This window comes from Harpia harpyja, chromosome 13, assembly GCF_026419915.1.
Source record: "Harpia harpyja isolate bHarHar1 chromosome 13, bHarHar1 primary haplotype, whole genome shotgun sequence".
Taxonomy (NCBI): domain Eukaryota; kingdom Metazoa; phylum Chordata; class Aves; order Accipitriformes; family Accipitridae; genus Harpia; species Harpia harpyja.
Window position 1 is genome coordinate 8,547,601 of NC_068952.1, and position 22,001 is coordinate 8,569,601.

Consider the following 22,001-nt stretch of genomic DNA (forward strand, 5'->3'; position numbering starts at 1 on the left):
CACATGAAATAGGGACAGAGGACTAGGAGAGACACTTAGGCTCTTACAGGATTGAGAGATTCAATTTATAGACAGGGCTACATTATTAACCAAGGGCCTGATACTTTTGTTTGTTTGTTTATGTACCAAGATATATTTCCTTTTATGGGAGAAGACTGTTTTGCAGGAGAGAGGGGAGGGAAATGAGGTGGGAGAGGGATCTGATTTCTTCAAATCTAAAAGGAGATGAGGCAGAGAAGATAGGGACTTGAGGGGAAAATGGTATACTTATCCAGTAGCAGTTCCAGGAAGATCAAATAGGTTACAAAAGTGGTATCTAAATAGTTGAAGAGTAATGATGATTATTATATACTGTGTGTGATAAATAAGTACTTAAGAACTGCTGATTATTTTTACTAATGGGAATAGCATCAGTAAGGTCGGTATTTTCAGCAGTTTGAATACCTCCTGAAGGAAATTAAATTTAATCATTTAACATAATTCTGGGTGAATATTTCAGTATATTTTAAATGTTCTTTAAGCATATGTTATGATTTGTTGTCCGATGTATTTAATGCTAATGTTCCATTTAATATCTTCTGTTCAGCTATTAAATGGATTATATATTACTTCAGGTTTTTTAATAAGCTTCTTTCTCATTCCTTTAGTAACTTTGACTATCTTTTGTCCCTTAAAACTAGATTGACCATTGGCTGGAGTTTAGTGCTACAAAGTTATCTACTGCCAGCCAGTTTCTTTCAGCAGTCCAAGAGCTCAACCACTGTCTGTCTCTAAGAACGTACTTGGTCGGAAACTCTTTGAGTCTCGCAGACCTGTGTGTCTGGGCTGTACTAAAAGGTATCAGTATATGTTCTCGCTTTCATTGGCTTGCAATCAGTGTATACCAGGAGTCCTCAAATTTCCTTTTTTGTGGATGCTAGTAGCGACTCTTAGCTGTATGCCAGACTGTATACTGTTGTGCATACTGCTTTGGCCTGTGCATCCCTAGTGATGGGAATAGTATAGATTAGGAAACCCTAGAATTTTTAAAATTGTTGTTATATTTGGAAATTTATAGGATGTAATCATAGATAGCAATTTTTTAAACTTCTTTTGTGTTAACTGTAAGAATGTCTTTTTATTACATGTTGCCTAAATATGAAAATTTGCTGTGGCCCAAAATTTTGCATGAAATATTTAAACTATTTTGTAATACAGAGTAAAATTATATACACAGACCTTTCCATGACATTATCTTAGTAGAGCAAATTTCTTTGGTGTTTAGTTTGAATTATTAAAAGAGGTATATGTTACTCTGTAAAATACCCTTCAGAGGTTAAAATAAGCTTTGATGACGTGTTTTTATGGGTTTGGTTTTTGTATTCTCGGAGATGTATGCCTAAAGTTGATAGGTGTCAATCTACCATTCAGTATAACCAAATTCCTCTTGAAAGTAAAATGCATATTTAAGATTAAAAGCTAACATCTTTAGGTATTTTTTCAAAGTTGCTGCTCCTGAGAGAAATCTGAAGGGAGTATACTTCTTTCATTTTTTTTCTCCTTTCCCCATCAGAATCTTTCTAGTGAAGTCATGTTCCTTGAAAATTAGATTGTGGGAATACAGCGCCTCAAAAATAAAGGGTAGTATTGATACGTGCTTCTCTTCTGATAAAGCTTAGAAAACATCAAATGTAGACACACTGGAGGGATATCCTATATTTCTGTCTTGAAAAAAAAGTTGTTATTAATTTTGAGGTGGGTGATGCAAAGAAAAATATATGTTCCCCAGTCCGCTCCACCTTCTGCTTTGATGAATCCAAGAAAGAATGCAGTATGTTTGGGGTTTGGAGGGAGTTTGTTTAATTTGCTTTGGAATGACTTGTGTCCCCATGACTAAATGTCTTTTCAGAAGAGAGTGTAAGTAGATTTTTTTAAAATCGTAATCTTCTTTTGGTGTTAAAAATTGCTGTTGGTAATCATTCAATTTTTATAACTTAATAGCTTGAAAAATGATTTGTTTTCTAACAGATAATAGCATATGGCAAGAGCAGTTACAGCAGAACAAAGCTCCTGTCCATGCAAAGCGATGGTATGGCTTTCTTGAGGTACAGCGTGCTTTTCAGTCAGTAGGAGCCAAGTGGGTTTCTGGTATACCAAAGGTTAAAATGGTAAGATTTACTCGGATCCTCTGGAGAGAATAGCTTTATTTGTGTGAATACACTATAAGACAGTTTGTTGGTTTTTTTTAAGTTAGAGAATTAAAAGTTAAAAGGAATCGGTTGTACAGTAAATTATATTTTTGTAAACTTGTTTAAAGATAAAGCTGGAGCTTTCATATTTAGAAAGGCATGAGTGGTGTAGTCCAGACCTTAAATGGAATCATATAAAAATGGCACCTCTGAATCAGCACTGCTCTTTAGACATATTGTTTGCTATTTCTAAAGAGGATTTTGAGATTCTGATAGGCCTGCAGTCTTTGGTTGATTGAACTTGTTGATCACATACAGGTTAAGAACACTAGGATATAAAAACTTGGCTAGCAACTGTTTCCTTTTATGGAAAAAATTGAACAACTTCATGGGACTTTTCAGTCCTGGATCAAATTTGAAGGCAGAATAACTTAAAACTCCAAAATTAATCTTGTTTTGATGTATTATGAGTAATGTGAAACTTGTCAAGAGATGAATTTGGGGTCCAATATAGCAGCTTTTTGTTGTCTGGTTTGAATGGAGACCTTGGTGCAGAAGCTATTATCTAGAGTTTTATATCTGATTATACAGCTAATGCGATCTGTAATTACGTCTCTGTTAATTTTTAAGGCAACAGAAAAGAAAGCAGATGTTGGAAAGTTTGTTGAACTTCCTGGTGCAGAGATGGGAAAGGTCATTGTAAGGTTTCCTCCTGAAGCAAGTGGGTAAGAAACATAGATACTTTGAGAAGGTTCTGTTTGTGTTTTTTATTTCCAAAAAAAAAAAAAAAAAGAAGTGTGCTTTGGTGAGGATGGTAATCAGCTTATCAGACAAGACTTTTAAGCCAAAAGAGTATTTAAAGCTTTGTCCACATCTACGTTAGAGCTGTATGTTTACTTCTCCTCTATACCTCATTGCACTGTTGCCTCAACTTGGAATAAGGAGGTTAGTTGCCAGCAGGTGACATGGTGCTGCTCAGCAGTGGGATGAGGAGAAGCAGAAGGACAGCGTTTGCATGGATAATGGAGGCGTGTGCACTGACCGGAGCTATGATGTATAAATACAGTCTTTATGAGTTGGGTGAAAGGACTCGCAGTGCTTCTCAAGGAAGCTTAGATCTGAGAAGGGAAAGATGTATGGGATAGCCTCCCTTCAGGAAGCTTGACACCAGATGTGTAATGGAGGCCTTTGGACTGGGGGTCCAGTCTGTATGTAGTCCCAAAACACAAAGTCCTTAAAGACCACTCAGTGGTGATGTGATGAGCCAATTTAATAAATACAATTTTCAGCCAACTTTTAATTTTCTGTTTCTTTTTAGAATTGCATGATCAGCTGTAAAATTTCCATGATTGCATTTCTTCATTAAACAGGCTGTTTCGCATTATGCGACTTCTGTAGTACTGTTTCTTACTCTATTAGTCCAGTATAAACTGATGCTCAACTGTCATAAGTTTTGTATTATGTGCATGTATTTGTATAACATATATTGTTCTCACGTTACTTTAGTAGCTTTTAGTGTCTTAATTCTGGTGTTTTACTTAAAATACTGTTCTTTAGGGACACATTTTTAATTTTTTTTGGAAGTGATTTTCTTTTTGTGGATTTGGATTTTTTATATTTAGTTTAAATTGACAATAGCTTTTTAGCTTATGTTAAAAACACAGCAACCACCATTTCAGAAAATTCCACTCTTCTGAATGTGGTAGATTCAGATTATCTGGCAGCTACTACTGAGTATCATCAACAGTTGGTTCAAGTTAGTCTGTAAAACAGGAGATAATTGCAGTCCTATCTTTATATCCATAATGACACTCTAATTTACAGATTTAGGTATTTTTAACAGTTAACTACTAAATTTATGGTAGAATAAACATAATCTACTTTCATAAATGTATAGTATTTCAACAAATATCCTGGGTTGGTTTTTTTTGTTAGACTTAGGTATTGCTTTCCATTCTTTTTTCCTTCCCTCACAAAAAAAAAAAAAGTCTAGCTGAAGTAGTACTGGTGTATATATTTATTCTTTATTTCCTTTTTAGGTATCTGCATATTGGTCATGCCAAAGCTGCCCTGCTAAATCAGCACTACCAAGTTAACTTTAAAGGAAAACTTATTATGAGATTTGATGACACAAATCCAGAAAAAGAGAAAGAAGACTTTGAAAAGGTATGATAAGAGAGCAGGGAAATCCATTCACTGTATAGCTAATACAGAGGTAAATGACATGCAGATCTGTTCTCGTACACTTCTTTTGTACCAGATTTTTACGGTATCGGTATTACACTTAAGTCTTATGCTTGGAAGGAATTCCATCATCTTTATGTTGAAAAGCTTAAAGTCCTTATACTGGTAGCTTACTTCTTCCCTTTCTCCAATGTTTATTTTACAGTATATAGATATGCAACTCTTGCAATACACTTGTTTTCATTGTATAAATACTTCTTAGTCCGTAACAAGTAATTTGTTTCAGCTTTCATCTCCTTTTCTTGTCCCACCTCTTTCTTGAAGTTGTTTAAGTCTGATGTCATTTAATTATAGGCTGTGAATGAATGGTAAGTGCCTGCCTCTCTTTTCTTTCACGCATGTCATATTATTCTTATGGCTTATCCTTCCTGGACAATGGAGCATTAAAAACATCACATCTGGCATGAAGAGGGTAGAGGTTTAAGAAAACTAGCTTTCCTGAATATTACAGTATACAATTTCACACTTTGCAGGTTATTCTTGAAGATGTTGCAATGCTGCATATCAAACCAGATCAATTTACATATACCTCAGATCACTTTGAAACAATAATGAAATACGCTGAGAAGCTTATTCAAGAAGGGAAGGCATATGTGGATGATACTCCTGCGGAACAAATGAAAGCAGAGCGTGAGCAAAGAATGGAATCTAAACACAGAAATAACTGTAAGATATTTTAAGCTTCCATCTTGCTTTCTTATCTTTTTAATTTGGCATCAAAACTTGCTTTTTATTAACAAAGATGAATGAGATGACTAATCGCATATCTCTAAGGTCCTTATAGGAACTTGGAAGTGTTTAGTGCTTTGTTCTGCAAGGCTGGAATAAGTGTACATTTAGACAGGTGCAGTAAGCTTCCGTATGGATGAATTCATCACCATTCATTACCACTTTTAAAAAATTCAAAATGTAAATTGTGTGAAAATGAATTCCAGTGTCTAAAGAGGGGGGGTGACATTGCTTTTTGTTACTGCAGTAATAAAACACGCTTCTGTATCAACTTCATAATACCTTAGAAAATGATTTATTTTTATTGTTCTTAGGTGTTAATAAGAATCTACAAATGTGGGAAGAAATGAAAAAGGGAACAGAATATGGACAAACTTGTTGTCTACGAGCAAAAATAGATATGAGTAGTAACAACGGATGTATGAGGGATCCAACTCTTTACCGTTGTAAAAACCAGCCTCACCCACGTACTGGAAGTACCTACAAGTATGTCCACTTCCTCCTTGTGTGGCCTGTGATTTTTGCTCTTTTCAGGGCATTTACCATTCCGTAGTAAACTTCTTTTAACACTTGGAACCTGCTAGCATTTTTCAGTCAGAATATGTAATGAGTCTCTTTCTGAAACTTCTGCAAACGACTTTTAAAACTTGTGAGTTGGCCGTCATGGTCAGCAGTGAATATTATTTCAGTTTTGATCCATAAATACATTGTATGTCAGTGAAGACCTTCGTGTCAAAACGTGGATTAAGACTTAATGGCTGTATCTCAGACAACAAAGCTGTTTGCTTTAGCTCTTGGAGCTTAAACAGAACCATGGCAATTTCACATTGCTACAATTTTATATTGCTGCAAAACATCCTTGATCTATTTACCTGAGTGGCTGCTTCCATTTTCACAGCAGCTGCTGTCTTTGTGCAGAATGAAGAATTACTACGTTGTGCATTGAAGTAAGCCTACCCAATTGTTCAAGGCTATGGTTCAGTGCTTATTTGAAACCTTTGTTTGCAGCTATACAACGCCCTTTTTTGGAAACATTGATTTAATGTGTGTATAATAGTAAAGCTATGTCTGTGGGTAGGGGTTTGTTTTTAAACATGGAAGCTTTGCTTGTTATTCAGTCAACTAATGATTCTTTTTGATATTTAAGGGAAAAAAAAAAACCTGTAAGTCAGCATTTTATGTGTTTGAAAAGAACAGTATCAGTGTAGGATTTCTTTTTTTTTTAGTCTTGAATATTAAGGCTATGATCAATTAATTTCTTGAAGGCTTGCTTTTTTTAAAAATGTATTGTCCTCTGGATTTTTTTATGGACAATTTGTTGTCTGTGTGCTATTTTAGTTTTGATCTGAAAGTTTTCAGGATCATAGATTATAAATATTTATATTATATAAATATAAATAATGCTTAGTTCAAATGTTTACATGTGAGGAAGGTGTTTTGTTCTTCTGCCCTGCTAATTGAATGTTTTTATTCTCAGGGTTTATCCCACATATGACTTTGCCTGCCCCATTGTTGACAGTATTGAAGGTGTCACACATGCATTGAGAACAACTGAATACCATGACAGAGATGAACAATTCTACTGGATCATTGAGGCACTGGGCATAAGGAAACCATATATATGGGAGTATAGCCGGCTAAACCTCAACAACACTGTGCTCTCTAAGAGAAAGCTTACATGGTTTGTCAACGAAGGGCTTGTGGATGGATGGTATGTTACATGGTTGTAGTTCAGCATTGTTCCTTCAGATACTTATGACTGATGCACACATTCTTTGTTTTAGACAGTACTTAGACATCAAAGCAACATGAATGAATATTTAAACAATATTTAAGAACATAGATTAATTACAGTGGCTTCTGCATGTACAATGTGTATGTTTACTACTCTACAGTAACTGTGTACATACATATTCATATCCTGTAATAAACATGAGGTAGCTTATTTTTGGACTCAGCTCTTGCTACGGGTGCTACTTACACATTTTCCACTCTGAGTCATCGGATACATTCCTGAGCAATGCCAGAAGAGGGCCTGAATTGAAGAACTTCTGGTCCTATCCATCTAGTCAAATCCCTCCTACTTCCCTCCTGCCTGCTCCCCCCCACCCTGTTCTGTTCTTTTTTTCATGTTCACTGGATTTCTACAGATAGTGCTCAGTGGCCTAGTAGCCTAGGTATTTTCCTAGAAAGGGTGAGCTGTGGGTTTACACTTCTGCAAGTAGTTTGGAGTCTAGAGAGGTTCCTTTGTTCATTCCCACAATGGGCTAGCTGTGGGAGCACACCATCTAAAGTCTTTTCCTTGTAGTACAGGAGTCTGAAGAAATCCATGGATAATGCTAAGTCAGTCAACTACTTGTAGTGTTTTTCCTGGGTGGTTTTAGGTGATTCTGTGCTCAGTCTATGGGAGCATCATTTTACACAAGTTCCTAGGCTGCCTGGTTGTCTTGCTTAGGTGTCCCAAGTGTGCTTGTTTTTGTTGGTTTTATTTTTTGATTGTGTTGGAAGCCTAGATTCCTAGCTTATGCATGGAACCACTTTGCTAGAGCCAAAATTTTATTTATATATTTTTTTGTTCTTTTTTTTTTTTTTTCCCTAGCGGTGTAGCTGGTCTTATGATGACCTCTCCCTCCCTAAGCCTCCCTATTAGGTCCTCAGCAAGGTTTGATTCGTGTTCCCACCAACATGTATTTTACATTTCAGATTAGGCCTTTTTATTTCTTGCATAAGAGAATAAAATCATAGAATTCTGTCACATCATTGAGAGATAACACTGTCATTGTCACTCATCTCTTTCTGGTTTCTCTTGAGCAAGAAAGAATCAAGCCCTGTTGTTTCAGGTTCCATTATTCAGGTGCCATTGAAAAGGAAGTAACATGTTAGGGATATAACTTTTGCCAGTTTTTGAGAGACTTGAGATTGAATAGTTATAGGAAAAGAGTCACTTCACCAAGAGATGGCTTCCCTCCCTGGGGTGAAGCAGAAGAAAACTTGCACCATACATTTTGTATAGATAAGAGCTCAGTCTTTTCAGTTAGGTCTTCTCATCTAGCTCTTAATTCACGCAAGCAAAGTACACTGAAGCTGTGCCTTTCATGTGTGGCAGTACTAGTAAAGTTTTTGATCAGTGTAACTAATAGGTAGAACTTAGCGTGTGACACTGATGAAATGTCTTTTTCTACTAGGGATGACCCAAGATTTCCCACTGTGCGTGGTGTCCTAAGAAGAGGCATGACAGTTGAAGGGCTAAAACAGTTTATTGCTGCTCAGGTGGGTGTTCTCTTCTGATTCTTTGAATCTACTTAGAAAGGACAAGTTTTTGTGAAGTTTCAGTTAAAGTACTTGTCACTGGGAGGTTTCTTCTTTTGAAGGTTTGCTGCTTTCATGTGTACTGCTTCAACAATATTAAGACCTGTGAGCAAGTCCTGGCAAAATGGGGTAGCAGGTTTCTTACTTCAAAAAGTGTTTATTTTGTAAGCTCAAGATGCTTTTCTAAACTGTTTTGATGAATGCAAACCTTAGAGGGTTTGTAGTCTTCAAAGGACTTTGTTTGAAATTAGTCTAATAGCTAGAATATTTATATTAATTTGGTGGTTTTTTTCCAGGGCTCCTCTCGATCTGTCGTGAATATGGAGTGGGATAAAATTTGGTCCTTTAACAAAAAGGTATGTGCTTACTTGAATTTGATGCCACTCCTGGTATCCTCTTTCTGGGATATGTAGAGAATCCAGCGTTCATTGGAGTGCTTATCACAACAAGTAGCAGTTGCAATATGTTGCATCATTTGGCACACTTTCAGGAAAATGGAATGTCCCCCCCTTTCTAACCTGAACTAGCACTAATCCTGTTGATTCTCCTATACCAGTACTTACTTGCCTTACTTAGTACGGGGAAAGATAATGATATTTGCTGTAAATCTGATATGAAAACTGCATTTCATTTTTCTGCTTTCAAGCTGCGAGCTATCTGTAAGAAGGTATTACTTAATGCTTTTTACCTTAGCATATAGCTTACAGTGCTGTAAGCATACATAGCATAAGCTATCATTTTGCAGCTTCATAGCACAGTCACATTTGCTTATATAACAGGAGCTCTACAAACCCACTGAAAATGCATTATTCCTAGTTTTAAAAGGCTGCCCATTTCTGGTTTGGCTTATTTGTTAACATAAACACAAATCTTATTCAATTTGGTTCATGTTGGCCGCTTTTCCTTTCTGTGGCAAAAGGACTAACGCGCTGCGTATACTGCCTATGTAGATAAAGCCAGCACTGCTGATGTTTCTGACTGAATGTCAATTAAGGAATATTGCATCTTGACATGTTTAGTCGCTTTTTGGCAGCGGATGCTTGGACACTATAATAAGGCGAATTGTTATAATGCTGATTGCATATTTTGTGTGATTGTGGAAACACCTGTTATTTTGCATTGGGATTCCTGCTTGGTTTTGCTTAGATAGTACCCAGATCTGTTCATTGAAGTAGTTTTTGCTTGTCTGGCATGTGTATTGTATTTCTTCACGTATTTTGCATTTGGTCTGCTACATACACAAAGGTTTATGAATTGGTTCTTTCTGTTGCTGCATAAATATATTTATGACTAAGAATTGGATATGGGGGGAAAAATCCACAATGGGCTATCAGGGCTCATTTTTTGAATTGGCTTTTAAACTGAGTTTCATAGACCTCTGACTCAACTCCTTGGACAGTACCATATTTATTAGCCAATTTTATTTACATGTATCTGTGCAGATAGTTTGCAGTCTGAAATATGAGCAAAAAAAATTGGCTGCATGCAGGTAGTTCTGAGCTCAAAGACTTCATCAGTGTGAGAGCTCTTATTTTATAGGTTATCCTGTAATTATGCTACTGACTTTTTAACACCTGTCATCTGAGGAACGATTGTGAGTTTTAATGAGTAAAATAAAAAGCCTTGTAATAACGTTGTAAAATTCAGTCATTTAGTTATCAAAATTATGATATTAAATCACATAATACACCTGTATTTTGAGATACAGACACAAGGCCTTTTTTAAAGTGTGTGTCTAGCATTTAGGAGTCTGACTTCAGTGACTATGAACTTACAGATGTGTCACTTCTTAAAAGGATATCATAATATCACCTTATTTGCTAATGTCAAGTAATTAGATGCTAAATATTTCTTTCTAAAATTGCCATGTAGTTTTTCACTTGAGCAGGAATAAAATAAGGAGAAAAAAAGTCACTTTATATTAATATAAAGCAGGTGTTTTCCTTTGTGTTAGTTTCCAGTTAAACTGGTAGATCTCTGATATTCCTTTTGGACCTAGACAACACTTTCACTTGAATTATGTTTTTAAGTGCCTCTGAACACTTTGACAAACCAGTATTTCAGGTATGAAAAATGCTGTGAAAAACTACATCAGTTGAGTTTGAAAATGGACAATAAAAATACAGAAGACAATTAGTGGTATCTTTTTCTTGCCACTCATGTTGTAGAAATCCTGATGAAGTCAATGTTATGGTGTTGCCTTATTATAGTATCTAATGCGTCTGTATTAAAATTGCAGACTTAATTGATGCTTCTTCTATAGCCAGGTCTGTCCCTGATTCTGCTGGAGTACTGACCTGGAAAATGAGTATGGGATCAGGTCTTGTGCTGCTGGAAAAAGAACGAACTCCACTGATAAATTATCGCTCTAAATTCAGCTACCTAGAAAGAAGGTGGTCCAGATGTAATAGCCTATGTGCATAGTAAAACTGTATCAAAGTACATTTTGCTATCTTCTCTATGAGGCATTAGCTCATAATTTTAGTTCCTTCTGGTGTCAGTAGTACCAAATCCATAGTTTTTACACAAAGTATTTCAGTAAAGATGGAAAATTGTGAAGTATTACCACTGTTTTCTCACTTTTCTCTTCTATAGCTTTGGATTAAAGCAACATTAAAGCAAACACAGAAAAATGCAGTAACATAAAGAATACCAGTTAATATTCCTTTTTGGTGGTTGTTGTTTTATACAACATCTTATTTCTCTGTTAATGTCATATATTCATGATCCACCTCATTTGTTTTCTGTAGGTTATAGACCCAGTAGCACCTCGGTACACTGCTTTACTGAAAGATGCAGTGGTCCCAGTAAATATTCCTGAAGCTCAAGAGGAGATGAAAGAAGTGGCTAAACATCCAAAGGTTCTTGCTTTACTCTCTTAATATTCTTGTATTGCAGATCAGTAAGGTTGGAAGTACCTTGGCTTGGAGCAGTCAGCAAGGAGAGTCCTGCTTTTAACTTGCTCAGGCAGCATGAGATAAAACCAAGGTGTACTTTTTTGTCACAGAATTATCAAAAACTGGGCAACTACTGAATGTGTTTGTTCTGTTAAGAGGATGTAGGAAACTGCTTTTGTAAATAATGTAGAGTGCATATAGACAGTGCATTGAAAGGCCTTTTGGGGAGTTTTGAGAAAAGGCAAAATATTACAAGTATGGAGTGATACTCAGACTGTTTTTATTATTGTTTCATACTAGCTTTCACAGAGAAGTTTAAATATAAAATTTTATTCAAGCTTTATGGGTATAATACAGTAGGTACTGCTTATCCATAAGAGTGAGGAATGCAGGAGATTTTTTTAAAATCTTCTATAAAATTAGACTTATGTAGATGTAGAGAAGTGATGTATTAACCTGTTAATTCTACCAGTCTCTGGATTTTTTAATATGACTTTTAAGTTTGGATAGCAAATAGTTATTATCAAAAGTTAAGAACTTGCTAATTTGATGATCTTAGTATCCAGTAAACAGAATAATATCCCTTAAGAAGGGGAGTATGTTACTGATACAGTTCTCTTTTGGCACTACAATTAGGAAAGATGCTTTCCTTCGAGCATGGCATCTCAAGTTGTATTTAAAATTCACTGAAAGCATCCCCTAGATGTCACACTTATCCTGAGAACCAAGTGACTATTGTTGAGGTTCTGCTTAATTTACTTGTTTTTATTTTGTTGCTCTGAGTGTTCCTGTAGCCATTTCTTGTAACAGAGAGGTGGACATCTAGTTTGCCCTCTTCCCCATGGCAGATAAACAAGGAAACAGGTTTTGAGCAGATGCAAGTGAGAATCATGACTCTCTAAGAGTCAAAAAGTTTGAATTGTGGTCAGATGCCAGTCAGCATATTAAAACATTGATATTAAAAATGCTGCCTCCAGTATATAATGAAATAAGTACTGATCAGAAGAAACAAATTTCAAACTCCTGATCGGTTGAAAAAAGTCTGAACTCTCAGCTGTCTGCCTTTTAAAAAAAAAAAAAAAAAGTTTATCTCCATTGTTGAGGTGCTTTAAAGCTGAGTATTTTTAGTGTTATAAGCGACGTATTTCCAATTCTATCTTTAAAAATCTATGCAGCTGAGAGAAGCTTCATATTTGTTTCGTATTAACTATATAAAAAAGCAAAAATGGGAGTTATGAAGTTATTTTTGAAGGTAATTTGCATAGCAAGACAGAAACTTGAGAAAAACTTACTTAGTTTTTAGCTGTAAGATCTTAAAGATATATGGACCTAAAGGAAACGGGATATGCTATCAGTTGTGTTGGAGCTAGTATTTGATAGAAGATAGGATTTTTTGAGTGTACTGTCATACGAATGCATGCAATGCTTGTGAAGGAGAAACCTGAGAGAGTTATGGAAGAATATTACAGCTTTGCGTTACTGTTATTGTCTGCCTTCTATCCTCATCTATCTTCTACTGTAAATAAAGCAGTGTTTTGGCACTGCATTAATGTTAGTCAGCTTATATAATAACAATCTCTCCTTTGAAATTAAAATCATTTTTCACAGAATGCCGATGTTGGGTTGAAACCTGTGTGGTATAGCTCCAGAGTCCTGATTGAGGGCGCAGATGCAGAGACCCTGACAGTGGGAGAGGTGGTTACTTTCATAAATTGGGGCAATATTATCATCACCAAATTAAACAGGTAACCTGTTTACTGGTAGATGAAATTAATTTTTGCTTTTCAGCTTTTTGTTGATTTTTCTTTTAATAGGTAGCTTGTAACAGTAAAATATTAATAGTTGTCCATATATGTCCATTCTATGATTCTATATATATATCTACTTTGACATATGCACAACTGCATTTTAGCATAGAGCATATTTTACTGTAGATTCAGGTCTGAAATCACCAGGCAGTCCTGATACTGCATGTCCCTCTCATCCAGTGTTTTTCATGTTTCTACAGTAATATTTCCACTGTGAAACAGCTTTTTCAGACAAAAAAAACCATCTGGAATTTTAACAACTTTCACCCTGTGACGAATACCGCTTTTGTGTACTAAAAACCTAAACCTGTCACGGTTTCAGTTGTAGAACTGTTGAGGTGGGGAAGGAGACCATTAATGTCATCATAGTATCTTTGAAATGGTTGTGTTGAGACAGTGGCAGAATGGGGTGAGCTGGGATAGAGAAGAGAAATACATAGAGATTTTTTTCCCATGTTCTTTACTGTCTCTTGATATTTAAGAAATCAGAATTAAAGGAGAACTTCAACAGGAGTGAATACACTCTTTCATTTTGTACGTCTCCCACACTTCAAAAATGAACTCCAAATACTTGTTTTTCAGTGAGTCTATTGATGGTCTGTAGCATCAAATAAGAGCTAATCATTTAGGCTTTACTCTTACCATTTCTGTTTTCCTGTAGAAATTCAAGTGGAAAAATTGTGTCTGTCGATGCCAAGTTGAACTTAGAGAATAAGGACTTCAAAAAAACAACTAAGATCACTTGGTTAGCAGAAACTCCACATGCACCACTCATCCCAACTGTCTGTGTTAATTATGAGCATCTGATCACTAAGCCAGTTCTAGGTAAAGATGAAGATTTCAAGCAATATATCAACCGAAATAGCAAGGTAAACTATCTTTTTGTCCCCTTTATTCCACAAAGCTTATGTTTGGGAGGTTTTTTGCTATCACTATTTCTAGTTACTCTTATTTTAATTTAAAGATCTCATTTATCAAACAAGCAAATCGTGTGCTGGTGTGCCTAGTTTCCATGTTTCCATTTAACCTCTCATAATTTCAGAATTAAAATTTGATTCATGTTTTTTCTCAGGCATTACCTGGCTTTTACACATCTGGGACCAACACTTTGAATTTTTGTCTTGATACATTCTTACGATATGGCATCTTCTTGCTAGTACTTGTTCTGCTGCCCCTGGAATTAACTAACATTTCAACACTTCCAAAATCAGAAAATCACCACTGTCCTCCTACAGCTCTACTATATTTCTTACTGTTTCTTGTGCTCTGTTAGATTTGGACTGATTTCTTTTAATACTTACAGCAAGAAGAACTGATGTTAGGTGATCCTTGCCTTAGAGAGTTAAAAAAAGGGGACATCATACAACTTCAGAGGAGAGGATTCTTTATTTGTGATCAGCCCTATGAGCCAGTGAGGTAAGCTACCTAAAAATGGCCTAAGCAGACTTCACAGAATTTGCTTTAGCTTGCTAGGTTCTAATGTTTTCACACATGCATTGGCAAGAGTAATGTTGCCTGCAAATATCTTCCCCTTTACCATGACCTTTCTGTGGAATATTTCTGTGGACTGGTATGGCTTTTAGCTTGTACATTCCTCCCTCTTCAAACTGTCTAAGCCAAGTACATGGCATTTTTGGTGCACCCCAAGCTAACTTGGACTTAGTATTAGTAAAGAGATCATGGTTTCCTTGTGATTCTAAGTATATAAATTAAGGAACAATGTTATGGAATAAAACAGGCGTTTACCCAATTAGAGTGTGCACGTACTATTTAATTGTAACAGTTCTTTAGCAAGCTACCGAACATCTAAATTACACTGCATTGCAGCATAATAGTAAAACATAAAGAAAATTTGTGTGTAACAGGAATCAATGCAGATCCCCAGTTATGTACATTTGGGTAACCACAGTTGTGTACAAAGATAAACTTGCAGTTATGCAAGAGCATCTTGTAGAAAGAGTAGAACATTTGTTTCAATAAATGTTTCATATGTATCTTTTATTTCCTTTGTTTTCTATAAAACCTTTTATAGTCCTTACAGCTGTAAAGATGCCCCATGCATTTTGATTTACATCCCTGATGGACACACTAAGGAAATGCCAACATCTGGGTCAAAAGAGAAGACCAAAGCTGAAACTGCAAAGAGAGAGGTAAACCTGTGTTTTAGAAAAGTGCCATAAAAGGTATTACTGTGCATCTATTTCTGTACAAGATTATCATGCCCAATACTTGTCTTTTTTTTTTTTTTTTAAGGCTAGTTCAGCTGTAAAAGGAAAATCTGCTCCACTTGTTGGTGATACCTCTACTCCAACCTGTACTGCATCTGAAGGTCACCTGGTCATTTACAACAGGGTGTCTGCACAGGGTGATATAGTTCGTGACTTGAAAGCTAAGAAGGCAGCAAAGGAAGATATTGATAAGGCTGTGAAACAGTTGCTGGCCTTGAAAGCAGAATACAAAGAGAAGACAGGCCAGGAGTATAAGCCTGGAAGTCCTCCGGTATCTGTAACTGAACAGTCTTCAAAGCTTGAGACCTCTGGTACCCTGGACAGTAAAGCTCTGTATGATAAAGTAGCAGAGCAAGGAGAAGTGGTCCGAAAACTGAAAGCTGAGAAAGCACCTAAGGTGGCTGATTAAACTAATATTTTTTTTGTTTGGGTTTGCATAGCCCATTGTCCTCTGTCTTTGGAGGTAAATGGGTGCTTATGGATCCGTGTTTTCATAGTGATCATCATTTGGACTGGGCTCTGTTCTGTCATGACTTGTGTTTTCCAATAGCTAGATATGTATGACAAAGTTTGTGTTAATATTCATAAAGATGCAAGTAAATTCCTATATTTCTTAGACTGCTGTTCTGAAACATGGACAGGATTCACCCCACAGCATGAGTCGATTAAGTATCCAAATCTAGTCCTTGGGGTTAAAATGTCCTGCAGTATTTATTTATTTATTTAACTGAATATGGTTGAATTATGTGACTTCATAGGATTGACTTGTTGCTATTTAGACCTCAGAAACAAAACAAAACCCCAAAACCAGAAAGGAAAAAAAGAAAGTAAAGGTCCAAATACAACAGATATTTTTGAGACATCTTCCTGTCTGGAACTGAGCGTAGAAAACATAGCTACTAGTAGCTGTGTTCTTTCCATTCTTTATAATGCAGAGCAAGAAAAGATGGGAAATAATACACTTTGCCTGGTGGTTAAATGCTGTTCATAGTAGTGTCTTGGTGGCACCATAAAATCAAAATAAATGCGAAGATCTAAACTAATTGTCACAATTTTACTTAGGGTTGTATATCCCTTAACAGGAGTTACTTTGTTAAAGTAGAAATCTAGGAGAGAAAACTCTGAACAACTCTACTGAACAGTTAAGAAAATGGAATAGGTGCACATAAACTGCAGGTCTTTTCATGAAAGCATTTAAGGTGCACTTCAGAGTCTTATGTCTCTATATCTTTGTTTCTCCCTCTTTCTACCCCTTCCTTTCTCTTTCAGGATGAGATAGGTGCTGCTGTGGAAGTCCTTTTATCCCTAAAGGCAGAATATAAACAACAGACAGGCCAGGAGTACAAACTTGGAAGCCCACCTGTGGTCTTTGTCCCTCCTCAGTCATCTCCTGTTTCTACTATTCCATCCCCATGTCCAGTAGACAGCAAATCTCTATACAACAAAGTAGCTGAACAAGGCGAAGTGGTCCGCAAGCTTAAATCGGAGAAAGCTTCGAAGGTGTATTAGCAGTGAATACTTCTGAGTGGAACAATATTTTCAGTTTAGACTAAAACCTAAATACAGGTTTTGTGAATCTTGAGGAACAAAATATAAGCAAGTACTTTCAAATCCCATGAAATGCTTTTCCAAATTCTCTTAAGCTGATGATATGGCTGACTTCATGAGTTCTGTGACAGTGCATGGAGAACCTGGAAAATAAATGAACAACTTTTTTTAGTGATACAAGATAAGTGAAGCAGAATATAGGCAGTAACTTGAAAAAAAGGGCTGTAACTTGAAAGGTAGAATGGCAATAATAAATTTGTTAGTAATTTGATAATGGCTGGGGAACCATTCTTTATTCAGAGTCAGAGCATTTGCTGCCATTGTCCAGTGTACAAAGTCAGGGACTGCTGTAACTGGAGGGAACTAAGCTGCCTAAATGGGAAGCTTTCATGGCACAGAAATCAGCCCTTACATATGCTACATGATTCGGTACATCAGTACCTTTGATGTGCAACTTGTAGGTATTCTGGCTAAAACATTTATGACAGAACTCAGTAATGACAACTTATACTAACAAGTTAGCTCTAGAAGTTTTATTACACCACCTATGTTAGTGCCATTCTAGTAAAGGCTATCTTATCTTAGCTATTGTGTTGCATCTCTGTTATTTCTGTCTTTATCTGCAACTGCTATTTTTCCTTTCTTGCTTCAGGAGCAAATAGATGAGGCTGTGAAAATCCTTTTAAATCTAAAAGCAGAATATAAACAAAAGACAGGTCAAGAGTACAAGCCTGGAAATCCACCTTCAGCTCCTCCTTGTATACCTTCTACTACACTTCCATCTTCTGTATGCTGCAGTAACTTGGCACCCTGTAGCTTAGTGGACGGCAAAGCACTTTATGATAATGTAGCTGAACAAGGGGAAGTGGTACGCAGACTCAAAGCAGAGAAAGCTCCCAAGGTATAATAGTAAATATTGAGTAAGCAATTGTAATTCTTACCACATTTTGCCACTGGGGGGAAACCTTTTACCAAGTAATGATCAAATTCCCTTATGTCTGGGTCATAGCTTAGCCATCAAACTTGTTTGGTCTGATAATGCCACACAAGGCTACTCTGATGCTGGATACTGTCTTGACTCTGAGATGTAAATTAGAAATTCAGCCTCTCGCATCTAGATAAATAAGCACAAGATGGCAGATGTCAACCCTGCAGAAGTTTTAAATGTATTTTACTTTTTCTTGCAGTATTTGGGACAAGTGAAAATAAAAGTATCTAGTGTGCTGCAACAATAGCAAGACTTTTCAAAACTTTACAAATTCAGTGATAGTTGTGGAAAAGAACATGAGACAAACCTATATGTTTTCAGGAGCTGCTGGTTTTTTTCTGCCTATATTTCTACCTTGCAGAATTGGTTTTGGTGTTGGGTTGGGTTTTTTGTTTTGGTTTGTGGGGTTGTTTTTTTTTTTTTTGAAAAAGCACTTTTCTAAAACAGTTTATTGTATTTTTCAGCGTAGATTCTGCTGCAATTATTAATGGGTTATAGCTGGCCAGGTGGGCTAGGGGAACATTCTGGTACAATGTGACAGCTCTCAAACATATTCCTGTTGCTTGGGGAAGAGCTATTACTTGAGTCGTCTCGTAATTATGAAGCACTGTTTATTGCTAGATGGAAATTTTATTTTCTTAGCCTGAAGATGAATGCTTCTCGTCAGTTCTCTCTTTAGTTCTCACCAATACATCTTGCTATTTGTCCTCCATATAGGATGAAATAGATGAAGCAGTAAAACTCCTTCTTTCTCTAAAAGCTGACTACAAGGAAAAGACTGGGGAGGACTACAAGCCAGGACATCCAGCAGTATCCCAAGGTGCTTTGCCTCAGGCATCAAACACAGTACCCACTGGTCCAGACACACCCGAAGCTAAAGCCCTGTTTAGCAAAGTAGCTCTTCAAGGAGACGAAGTTAGGAAATTGAAAGCAGAAAAAGCAGAAAAGGTAAAAGCATACTGTAATATAAAAATGCAATATGTATTTAAATCTAAAATTCTATTTTAAATTCAGTGTGATTATGGGAATTAGAAATGTATGTTTAGAATAGGCAGCATTTGAATTCTGAGATCTGAAATGTACTTTTAAAATTATTCCTGTGAGATATGGTCCTTAAAATGTTAATGCATTTAAGTATTGGCTTTTGCAGATTTTCCCCCCAACACTGTGTGGATGTCCACAATCTCATACATAGACCCATTTTATTTTTTTGATAAGGCCATTTTATTCCTGTGACTTCTGTATGAATTTATCTTTTTTGTTGTTCTTCAAGGAAAAGATAGATGCAGCTGTTAAGGAACTTCTTCAGTTGAAGGCCCAGTATAAGTCTGTTGCAGGAGTTGACTATAAACCAGTTTCTGCTAGTGGCACTGATGACAAAGACAAGAAGAAGAAAGAGAAAGAGAATAAGTCTGAAAAGCAGAGTAAGCAACAGAAGCAAAATGATGGCCCAAAAAAAGAACCTTTGCAAGGACAGAGTAGTAATGAGCTCTCCTCAAATGGATCAGGAGAGGGTCAAGGCCCTAAAAAACAAACCAGGTAAAGATGCAATCTTTAATCTATTTGCTAGAAACCTCAACTGTTTACCTCTATTCAGATTTAGAGTTTTACAGGTTTCTCATTTCACTTGAAAGTATGGACATTTGCAAAATAACTGTGTTCATTTTCATATTTAGGATCAAGCAAAAGCAAGTTACAAAACTTTATTTAGTGTCAGCTGTACCTCAGCATCCTACTGAGGAAAATTCTGCCTAGCCTGTAGAAAGCATGAAGCAGCATGCATACTCTGTTACTGTCACTGTTATTAAGAACTTGCTATGCTTTGTTATTTGCTTCTGCAAATGTGCTGCTGTATCTTGCTCAGTATGAAGCCTGGAGAAAAAAAACCCTTATGCTTATTTCATTGTACCAGAGTTTCCAAAATATTTACTGCGAGTACCATGAGAAGTATGCAGGCCAACCCAGAGCAAGGCACTGCTGCTGCGGATGGTGGAACTCTCCAGTGATCATTACTGTGCATCCCCTCTCCTGCTCCCACCCTGAAAGTTTACAAGTCTTTCCACAGCATGTATTATGCAGCACTATTTATTTCCTGTTTCAGATACATAAATCACGTGTTAAAGACAGAGATGTGATTATTTCGTATAGAAATTATGCCAGAAAAATGGATTTTTCACCCTTAAAACTTCTCTGCTTGTAGAGATATAAAAACTTTACTTTTGTCTAGCATCATTTGAGTCTGGTGAGTTTAGCCTTCTTTAGAATCTTTTAGTTTTACTCGTAATCTTTATTTTGATGGTAGGGTCAGTTTTCTGTCTTGAACAGTATGACTGACATTCACATGAATGGTGAATTCAAGTTGCATATGTTTCCTGAAATTGTAGCCAAGCTAGGTAAGAAATTTTTAAAATAAAGAGTAAAACAGCTTACACACAGGTCTGGTTAATCTTAGGTTCTTACTGGAGGTGCTTGCATTTTTTGATGCGTCATTGTAAGGTTCTTTGATGCAACCATGGTGAGAATTAGAAGGGTTCAAACAGTAGAAAAGAAACAGCAGTTTTTATGAAACACTCTTGATAGCCAAGGTAAGGAGATACTAGCAATTCCTACTAGCCAATATGTACTGAACTGTCAGAAAAAAATTTGGGAAAAGTTAACTTTATGAAGTAAAATTTAAAAATTCAGTTGCATACTAAATGCTGTACTGCACAAATCTGGTTCTTTTCTAATACTGTAGGCTGGGTCTAGAAGCTAAAAAAGAAGAAAATCTTGCAGACTGGTTCTCTCAGGTAAGTGCACATTAGTTTGAATTAAAGAATTATTTCATTCTGTTATAAATCAAGATCTGATTTGGATTTATATCTTATCTTGTATTTCTGTTTGTTGTTTTTTTTAAATACAAAGCGAAGTACTTACTCTTTTCTATTTCTTACATTGCTATCATGGTCTTTAATAGAAGTGCCTGGATTGAAGAGCTGAATAAATTTCACCCCTCCCCCCATTATATATATATATGTGTGTGTGTGTATATGATTTTCTTAATTCTTGTATGAATTCCTCTTTCATTAAGAGTGCAAAACTTCAGTGAAGTGATAGGAATTTCACAGGCTTGGAAGTTTTATTTCACCTCAAGATGATGTGTAACCAAAGTTAGTATTTTTTGATACTGAATGAGTTTGCTGGCTCATGAGGTTCAAAACAACCAGAGTCAAGATGATTAGTTTAGGTTAGCCTACTTATGAAATCTTGTAAATAGATATCAGTGGTGTACATTTCCTCTCACTAGTATAACTTTTGCCTATACCCTAAGGAATAAAAATCTTTTCTGACATGAGCTAGAGACATTTCTTACAAAAGTGCAGTTTCTTGGTTCTTGGAAGCTAGCTACTGTCTCCTTGGATTCATGAAATTCAATTTTAGTTAAGTGTTTACATTATTCAGATCTATTATTAAACTTAATGTTCCTACTTAACTTTCTCTAATTATAGGTAACAAAAGCAATCACAAAGCATATCTTTGCTAACTTTTTGAACACAAAGACTTTTAAATAGGAGACTTTTCTTGAATTGCATGCCACACACTTGAATTACTGAATGTTGTTTGTGTATGAAATTGAAACTTCAGTATCTAAATAATCTTTTGAAAGGTGATCACAAAATCAGAGATGATTGAATACTATGATGTGAGTGGCTGTTATGTTCTTCGTCCTTGGGCTTACGCCATTTGGGAAGCTATCAAGAACTTCTTCGATGCAGAGATCAAAAAACTTGGAGTGGAAAACTGTTACTTCCCCATGTTTGTGTCCCAGGCTGCCCTAGAGAAAGAGAAGACTCATATTGCTGACTTTGCTCCTGAGGTACGCTTCAAAACTTTGTTTTAATCTGAGTACAAGAAAACCCAACAACTTAGTCTGCAGCCAAGTATGAAAGTAAGGGTTTTTTCAAACTTGTGATTTTTAAAATATTTTTTTCCTTTTTTTTTTTTTTTTCCCTTCCTTTAGGTTGCTTGGGTCACAAGATCTGGGAAAACAGATCTGGCTGAACCAATTGCTGTACGTCCCACAAGTGAAACAGGTAGACTTC

The 22,001-nt window shown here is 36.1% G+C and overlaps 1 protein-coding gene across 6 annotated transcripts in view; it reads left to right on the forward strand.

Moving 5' to 3' along the window:
• The window catches only part of EPRS1 (glutamyl-prolyl-tRNA synthetase 1), a 41,287-nt gene that overhangs the window by 8,659 nt on the left and 10,627 nt on the right, over positions 1-22,001 (forward strand). Inside the window, exons 4-26 of one of the 6 annotated variants that reach the window (XM_052805304.1) lie at positions 681-837; positions 2,008-2,147; positions 2,799-2,893; positions 4,208-4,334; positions 4,886-5,078; positions 5,456-5,627; positions 6,619-6,852; positions 8,327-8,411; positions 8,747-8,806; positions 9,097-9,117; positions 11,201-11,311; positions 12,956-13,092; positions 13,817-14,024; positions 14,459-14,571; positions 15,188-15,305; positions 15,409-15,780; positions 16,653-16,883; positions 17,584-17,832; positions 18,637-18,867; positions 19,193-19,458; positions 20,657-20,708; positions 21,566-21,775; positions 21,920-21,992. In XM_052805304.1, coding sequence (XP_052661264.1) covers positions 681-837; positions 2,008-2,147; positions 2,799-2,893; positions 4,208-4,334; positions 4,886-5,078; positions 5,456-5,627; positions 6,619-6,852; positions 8,327-8,411; positions 8,747-8,806; positions 9,097-9,117; positions 11,201-11,311; positions 12,956-13,092; positions 13,817-14,024; positions 14,459-14,571; positions 15,188-15,305; positions 15,409-15,780; positions 16,653-16,883; positions 17,584-17,832; positions 18,637-18,867; positions 19,193-19,458; positions 20,657-20,708; positions 21,566-21,775; positions 21,920-21,992 — 3,655 coding nt within the window. The remainder of the gene's footprint in view (positions 1-680; positions 838-2,007; positions 2,148-2,798; positions 2,894-4,207; positions 4,335-4,885; positions 5,079-5,455; positions 5,628-6,618; positions 6,853-8,326; positions 8,412-8,746; positions 8,807-9,096; positions 9,118-11,200; positions 11,312-12,955; positions 13,093-13,816; positions 14,025-14,458; positions 14,572-15,187; positions 15,306-15,408; positions 15,781-16,652; positions 16,884-17,583; positions 17,833-18,636; positions 18,868-19,192; positions 19,459-20,656; positions 20,709-21,565; positions 21,776-21,919; positions 21,993-22,001) is intronic. The other 5 variants (XM_052805306.1, XM_052805305.1, XM_052805308.1 and 2 more) reach the window with 5 other exon arrangements.